Source organism: Nicotiana tabacum, chromosome 14 (genome assembly GCF_000715075.1).
Source record: "Nicotiana tabacum cultivar K326 chromosome 14, ASM71507v2, whole genome shotgun sequence".
Classification (NCBI taxonomy): Eukaryota; Viridiplantae; Streptophyta; class Magnoliopsida; order Solanales; family Solanaceae; genus Nicotiana; species Nicotiana tabacum.
In genome coordinates this window covers 30313663-30322535 of record NC_134093.1, presented here as the reverse complement: position 1 = coordinate 30322535, position 8873 = coordinate 30313663, and the positions used below count along the sequence as shown (strand labels likewise).

The 8873-nt window shown below is 33.3% G+C and overlaps 1 protein-coding gene across 1 annotated transcript; it reads left to right on the top strand.

The window, feature by feature from the left end:
* Window positions 1-6049: 6049 nt before the first annotated feature.
* On the top strand, window positions 6050-7304 carry LOC107809332 (phylloplanin-like). The gene is made up of 2 exons (XM_016633934.2): window positions 6050-6280; window positions 6882-7304. The coding sequence occupies exons 1-2, from the start codon at window positions 6094-6096 to the stop codon at window positions 7169-7171; spliced, it is 477 nt and encodes a 158-aa protein (XP_016489420.1). The 5' UTR covers window positions 6050-6093; the 3' UTR covers window positions 7172-7304.
* Window positions 7305-8873: the final 1569 nt, after the last annotated feature.

Here is an 8873-nt window from a genome sequence, read left to right as displayed (position 1 = left end):
GCCGAGGAGGACATGGGGAGCAAATATCCACACTTATTTAGCACTCCAGGTATTATTCTAAACCTGTTCGAGGACAAATGTTTGTTTAAGAGGTGGAGAATGTAATGACCCAATTGGTCATTTTAACTTTTAGAAATTCGTTCCCTAAAATAAAACTCCTCGAACATGCTTTTATTAGTTTATGACTCGCGGGAATGGTTGGTTCGGGATTTGGAAGTGTGTGGGTTGAAATCGGAACACTTCGCTCCTTAAGTTAGCCTTAAAAGGCCAAGTTTGACTTCGGTCAACATTTTGAGAAAACGACCCCGTAATCAGGATTTGACGGTTCCAATATGTTCGTATGATGATTTTGGACTTTGGCGTATGTCCGAATCGGGTTTTGGATAACCCGGGAGCGTTTTGATGCTTAATAGTAAAAATTAACTATTTGAAGGTTTAAAATTCTTTAAATTTAGTTTGGAGTAGGATTTTGAGTAATTGAAGTCCGTTTGGAATTCCAAGTTTGGGAATAGTTCCGTATAGTGATTTAAGACTTGCACGCAAAATTTCGTGTCATTCCGAGTAGTTTAAGTATATTTCGGCGAATTGGAAGTAAATTAAAGAACTTGAAATTTCTTAAGTTTGAATCAATTTAGTTTAGGGTATGATTCTTAGATTTGATGTTGTTTTACGCATTCCAAGAATTCGAGCGAGTCCGTTTTATGATTTCAAACTTGTTGGTATGTTCGGGCGGGGTCCCGGGGACCCCGAGTGTCAATCGGACGAGGCTCGGATCAAATTGGAAGTTGGGAGCCAAAACTGAAGCTCCCAGCTACTGTCAGAATCGCACTTGCGCTTGGCCAGTCGCAGATGCGACAGAAGCTCGCAAGCGCGGCACTCGCAGATGCGAGATTTTATCGCAGAAGCGGAAAAGGAATGGGAGGCCTGCCATCGCAGGTGTGGAATATTGGGCGCACCTGTGAACGCGCAGGTGCGAGGCTAAACATGCAGATGCGAGAATTGGCCAGGCGAGTGGAACTCGCACCTGTGAGGATTTTTCACAGGTGCGGAGCCGCAGGTGCGTTCCAACCTCTGCAGGTGCAAAAGACCGGTTTGGCAGAAAGCTTAAAAGAACGGGAATTCACCATTTTTACCCGTTTTCTCTCCACATTTGGGCGATTTCAGAGCTTTTGAGAGGGGGGTTTCAACTAGCAATTTGAAGGTAAGTTAATTCTACACACCTCGAGTTAAATACATAGATTATAAGTAGATTATAACTAGTAAATCTTAGAAATCAAAGATTTAGATGAAAAACCTAGATTTTTATAGAAGTGGGATTTTAACCACGAAAATAGTTATGGAATTGGGTGGAAATTATATATTTAAGTTCTTGAGATTATGGGTAACCTTTTCATCCAAAAATTTTTAGAATCCGAGCATGTGGGCTTGGGGTGAATTTTAAAAATTTTACCATTTTGGATAAGTAATTTATTTAATAGATAAATTTCAAATCATTTAGCATATATTAATTATTTTGTATAATATTTGGATAGTTTTGGATTTTCGGCATCGAATCGAGAATTCAACGCGACATGATAATCGAAAAGTGAACTTTGAGATGAGATAAGTTTCTTGTCTAATCTTGTGAGGGAAAAATTACCCCATAGGAATTAAATTGAATAATTGTTGCTAATTGCGGGGGCTACGTATGCACGAGGTGACGAGAGTCCGTGTGTAGCTACTATTAATGCTAAAGTTCGGGTAGTTTAGGACTCAAAGCAGGAATTACTTGTGTAAATTATATTCTTTGTTTAATTAATATTAATTGATATATATGAATATATTGTGAATTGTTAGATAAAGATATTAAAGGATGAAAATCTCATATGCTTGATTTTCTGTTTAAATTATTTAATTGTTAAAAGAAATTATTCTTCCTCCCGAATTTATCTTATAATAAATATACTCTCCTTCCGGAGGTACATAAGAAAATATCCACCTTTCTTGTGTAGCGGGCCGAACGCCTCGACAGGATAGATGCATCTATGGATCGCGCCGCACGTCCCTCGGCAGTGTACACGACACTCTAGATCGGGTCGTACGTCCTCAGCAGAAATCGTGCTTAATAATAATAATTACACGATACTTTAATAGTTATTTCAAGCTTGTGAAGCTAATTGATAAATTGGAGAATCCTTGAAATTTAATAAATTATTATTCCTGCTTGATAAATTGGAAATTATTTGAATTTAAGGAATTTAATTAATATATTGAGAATTGTTGCATTTGAAGGAATTTGATTATTTTCCCTGGTTAAATAAATTATTGTAAATTCTGTGAATCATGTTGATTTAAATATTCTAGTTGTATTTCAATTATTATTATTGACCCATAGTGGGTGTCAAAGTTGGCCATCTCGTCTCTACCACTTCGAGATTAGGCTTGATACTTACTGGCTACACGTTGTTTACGTACTTATATTACACTTGCTGTACTTTTTGTGCAGGACCTGAGGCAAGTACTATTGGGGGACCTATCATCTTACACCCATGCTATCCAGGGGTATAGTGGTGAGCCTGTCGTTCTGCAGCTACTAGTGTCTCTTCTTGTATTTTTTATTATGTCTATTTTATTTCAGACAGTATTTGAGATTTTGTATAATCTACTAGATGCATATACACCTGTGACACCAGGTCTTGGCACACACATTGGTAGAATTTGGGTTTTATTATTTTTCTTGGTCTTAAATTTTGTCAATATATGCTTAAGTTATTAAGTTGGCTTGCCTAGCTGTAGTGTTGGGCGCCATCACAACCTATAGGTAAAATTGGGTCGTGGCAAAGAAGAACAAATATAGAGAAATTGGTATAGAGCTATTGTTAATTCAGAGTACCGCTTGAAAATTAGAAAAAATAAAGAAAGAAAACAAGATTCAAAACTTACCCACAACTTGATTGTAGAGCAATATTCCGAATTTCGTCTGTATTGTATCAATAAGAAAGAGAGATTTTGGATAATTAGTAAGAAAGAGAAAAATTGGGTTTGAAAAGTTTTGAAAAAGGAAAAGAATCGACAATTTTTGGGGGGATAACAGTGGGTATAAAAAATTAAGAGAGGTTTTGGGTGATTATTAAAAAAGAGAGAAAATATTTTTGAAATCCTTTGGAAAAGGAACATAGTCTTAAATGAAGGAGGTTATTGGAAATTGGGGTGTCATGTAACTCATAGGATAAATTTAAAAAATCTTAAATTTTCTTCTTTTTATGGTTTTGTATATAAGTAACTTGTAAATATAGATATACAAAGTAATTAATAAGGAATCTAAATAAATGTGGTAAATAAATTTCTATTATAGTGTAGCTCGGTAAATTTTTCTAATCGATTTAATTATATTTATAGATTTTTACACTGTTGGTCACTAATTAAGAATTATTTAAATAAATGACATTAATTTTAGTTTATTCCAGAAACAACAAATTTATTAACAATAATAGCATACTTCATGATTGTTTACGTACAAGCAAGTTTTAAAAAATAATTAATGACCCTTCAATTTAGGAACCAGTTTCGACCCTTATTTATCGATTCCCATTCTCTCTCAAAAAGTTATCCCTAATTCCCTACTCCTTTCTCCATGAGCGAGAAAGTAGGAACGACTTCGATGAGATCGGAAGAAGAGTAATTATAGGGACGAGAGATTTTAATATATTATTCTCACAATAATCAGATTTATTACCATGAATAAATCAGTTATATGCTCAAAAATTAACATGTAATGTATCAAAAAAAATTCCAAATTATACATTTTATATTATATACCTACAATATTTTCTAAAAAATATACACGGATGCATATATATTATACCATTTTATTATCATTTATATAACTAGATATTGCTAATCAAGTACTCTCTTCGTTTCAATTTATGTGAACCAATTTCATTTTTAGTCCGTGCTAAAAAGAATGATCTCTTTCCTTATTTGGAAATAATTTACCTTTATACAATGATTTATAGCCACACAAAATATATGTGTCTCACTCCCTCCGTTTCAATTTATGTGAACCTATTTCATTTTTAGTCTGTGCCAAAAAGAATGACCTCTTTTCTTATTTGGAAACAATTTACCTTTATACAATGATTTATAGCCACACAAAATATATGTGCCTCATTTTACACCATAAGTTCAAAAGTCTTCTCTCTTTTCTTAAACTTCGTGCCCAGTCAAATGGGTTCACATAAATTGAAACGGAGGGAGTATGAAATATACCAGAATTATTTCGTAAATATACCAACAATATCAAGTGCCGATGCGTATATATTATACCATTATATTGTCATTTATACAACTAGATATTGCTAATCAAGTATGAAATATACCAGAATTATTTCGTAAATATACCAACAATATCAAGTGCCACTTTAATTTTTTATGTATATATTTTTGCGTATTTTAATATGTAGTGCCATCTTAATTTAAGATGTATATTTTGTATGCCAAGTGCAATCTTAATTCATGATATATTTTTATGTATACGTTTTGTATACATATAAAAGATGTATTTTATATATATATATATATATATATATATATATATATATATATATATATATATATATATATATATTAATTCAAGGTGTATTTTCTATGTATACCTTTTGTATATATTGACGTAAATTAATATCAAAAGCAACAACAATAATAATAACAACAAACCCAGTATAATAATATCAAAAGCAAGAGCTATAATTTTTGAAACCGACCAACTTCGGTCTGCTTTTTTTTGGCAAATGTGAAAAATTATTTTTGCATTCTGCGAAATTTATTTTTCAAGAAACCAACCAACTTTGGTCGATTTTTCATTTAAAATAAATTAAAATCAATATTCCAAAAACCAACCGATTTCAGTCGGTAATTTTATTTTTCTAATAAAACTGACCAGAATCGGTCAGTTATTTTCGCGCTAAATTGCAATTAAAGAGTATAAATAAAATAAAATAAAAGTCTTAAACAAAGATGCACCAATGATCTAGTAGTAGAATAGTATTATGTCACAGTACAGACCCCGGTTCGATTCCTTCGATTCCTAGATGATGCATTTTTTAGTTAAATAGTTAAAAATACCGACCAACTTCGGTTGAAAAATATCAATCGACTTTGGTCGACAAGGTGGGTTGCTCTGATGGTAAGCACCCTCCACTTCCAATCAAGAGGTTGTGAGTTCGAGTCACCCCAAGAGCAAGGTGGGGAGTTTTTGGAGGGAAGGATGCCGAGGGTCATTTGAAAATAGCCTCTCTACCCCAGAGTAGGGGTAAGGTCTGCGTACACACTACCCTCCCCAGACCCCACTAGTGGGATTATACTGGGTTGTTGTTGTTGTTGTTTGTTTTTGGTCGGTTTTCTGGTTTTTTTGGTCGTTTCTGAAATTTAATTGACTAATCGAAATTGGTCGAAAAATACCGACCGAAATCGGTCGGTTGGCTCTACCGACCACACGATTACTGACCGCCACGAATCGGTCGATTTTCGGTCTTTTTTGCCAATTTTTGGCATTCGGTTTTCCCTTTTTTAGTAGTGAAAAAAACATTTGTATCCCATTTTCAAATGAAATAAAGCTGTTTAAGGAAGATTTTTAGTAGTTTAGATGTTGCTTTATTAACCTTGGACCATATTCACATGCGCATGCGCAAGAAAATATAAGGACATTAGTTTACAATATAGAAGGTCAAGAAAAGCATGCTATTGAAGCTTGGAGCAATTGTAGTTATAGCTGGCTAGGGTGACCACCCCCAAAATGGCATCTAATATAGCAATGAACTGTATGGTAACTTACATTTGATAAGAAAACTAATTTTCAACACAAACAAAAATATCAAATTGCAAGCTAAGTCTCAACACAGACAAAAACAAGCAAATTGCCTCTTCTGACTTCAATTAAGTTCATTCATACATGCAAAGGCATATAAGCCACTTCCACAAATGGATTAGGGTTTTGAAATTTCAGCCACTAAATTTACTATCACTTGTCCTATAAATTGGTCATACAAACACTTAAGTTGAGCAACACATTTTCTTACCACAACAGCTTAGTTATCACTTGTCAAAAAAATTGCCATGGCTTTAGCAAAAATTTTCTTGATTTCTTTTTTGGTTGCATTAATTGCAACCCCTGTTGCAGTAGCCCAACTTGGAGGACTTCTCAGTGGCCTTCTTGGTCCAATACATATAGATGGGGTTCTATTTTGCAGCCTCAACGGCCAAATAGATATCATCAATGGATCCACAACCCCAGTTTTCCCTAGTAAGTTCATTATTTTGTACGTAGATAAGTACCACAGAGTTGACGCTAGTATATATACCCTATTAGACTACAAAATCTACCCTATATGCACAAAAGTCTATGATATAGAAGTCGCTAGTACACTTCATGGATTTGTAGGTTAATTTACATAGGGAGGTTTCAAGATTTTACGTCTAGATAAATAACATTGCATCCATTACTCCTTCGTAACAACGGGTGCGGATGGTATAAAGATATAACAACAACTATGCCACAGTTCGAACAAAGTTGGGATTAGCGATATGAATCCTCACTTCTTTCTTTAAGCTCAACTCATTCCATCATAACGCCAAAATAAAATAAGAGTAGTAGTAGTTCTAAAATACTTTCAGGTAACTTGAGCCGAATGAATCTTACACTCACTGTCAATAAACTACATATCACCCTACACCCTATGATTATATACTTTTTGTGTGATAAATTGTATGATCATATTATCTAAAAGCTTAAACTATTAGAGATGCTATAATTTTATTTACATAATTATATATTCAACACGTTCCCTTCACATGCAAGCCTGATTTTGCATAATTAATATTATTAACATCATTTATCTTTGCAGACGCATCAGTGCAACTGAGGTGTGGAGCAGGAAATGTAGTATCAAGTACCACAACGAATGGATCAGGAGTATTTTCACTCGTGTTGGATCCTCTTCAAAATATTTTGTCATCGCTATTGTCCAACTGCAGTCTAGTGGTTACAACTCCACTCTCCACATGTAACGCGAGCTTACCATCTATTGGGCTTTTGCAGTCACCGTTGCAGCTTGTTGGAAAAACCCTAGTTGGCCTTCTTAGTATTGTCAATTTAGGTGCTACTGGTTTTCAGCTTCTTCCTAATCTCATTTGAACGAGCTAGCCAAAATGTTACTCGTTAATTTATGGTTGGATAATTTTGTTTGCTAAGTGTTGCTTACTAGTGATGCATCAGCAAGAGTTAACCTAGTTGGCCAGTTGCTAATTGCATGAATAAGGATTGTTGTTGTGTCCACGTACTAGTGATGTAATTGTTTGAATGTATTCCTTTCTTGTTGGAGTGTGATGAATATGAAGTTGTCATTTATCAATGTATTGTAAAAACAAAGTGCAAATAATATTTGCAACTGTAATATTGGAGCCATCTAATCATAATTGATCGAGTTTTTGCTTTGTTTATAGCTATTTCTTGTTTGTAGACATCGAAATTTTAACGGATAAAGCCCAACGAAATTTTGGCTAAATCTTAAATTCCTACAAGACTGAGTCATGAAATTTTAGGAGTCTATTAGGTTTCTTGGAGGCTACTCTACCCTAACCCTAAGTCACTCCTATAAAAAGGGTTACATATTCCCTTAAAAAAGCATCTCAAAAATGGAGATCATCTCGAATATCCTATAAACTCACGAAATACTCACAAAACATCATCATATATTTGAGAAACACATCACAGGGATAATCAGGAAAGAAGAATCAAGAGATAAACAAAATTATACTGATTAGTAAAAATATTTTTCTCTTATTTTGTGATTGCTGTTAATTTTTCATATCTCAAAATTTTATTGTCAAACAAACCCTTCTTTTTTTCTTTTATATATGACGCTTCTCTATTGTGTATATATGTACAATCTTTACGATCCAAAAAAGTAGCAATATTTTATTCAGCCGAAGATAATTTTAAGAATTATCTATGTTCTTTACAATTGTTGCTTAATTTCCTCATTGTGCATTCTAAGTACAAGAGAAATAAATGCATCGAGGAATAGATATATAGTAAGACGATCAAATCAAAATCTTCTTGTGATTATTCTTACTGAACTGCAATTCTTAGGAGACAAATGAACCACAACAATTCAACGTCTTTAGCTGAAAACGTAAAGCCTTCCACGCGGTAATTATTTGAAACTTTTTAATCTTTTAGTAATAGTTTAGATCTTTAGACAAATAATCCATTTTCCTTATATATAATTTCATTGTTGAGACATCAATTACTCCTTTTTTAAAATACTAAAACTTATATATATTTAGAAACTATGGAGTAATTTTACGTTGGAGTATGAACTATGATTTTAAGAAATTAAAATTGTTTTAATACAATTCTTGTGAAAATCATAATTAAAGAAAATAATGTCCAACTTTGTAAAACCTGAATTTGGCTTCCTGAATTCTGAAGCGCGGAAAAAAAGGGTCTTTACCGCTTTTAAATTATGGTTATATTTTAAATACATTGCAAATTTTGGCTATCTTTAAACAGCAGTCCTAAAAGTGACTTTCTCTCCACTTTTTGCTTATGAATTATTTAATTAATAACTAAGATCTTTTATCTTTTGTTACAGTCATATATAACATATTAAATAAAAAAGAATTATTTTAAAGATATTTTAATAAAGTCACTCATTAATTAATTTGGGCTAAAAATCAATTCAACTTTAGATGGGCTGAGTTAAGATTGACCGAGTTTACAAATGGACGGGTCAATGACCGATCCAACCTTGGACAGATTAAACGGGTTAAATGATTTGGGCTCAAATTGTCACCCCTATAGTTTATAACCCATCCAAGCTCCAAATTAAACT

Coding starts and splice junctions, on each gene's coding strand:
- LOC107809332 (XM_016633934.2), top strand. CDS start 6,094: ATGGCTTTAGCAAAAATTTTCTTGATTTCTTTTTTGGTTGCATTAATT. Junction 6,281..6,881: donor CACAACCCCAGTTTTCCCTA/GTAAGTTCATTA, acceptor TTATCTTTGCAG/ACGCATCAGTGCAACTGAGG.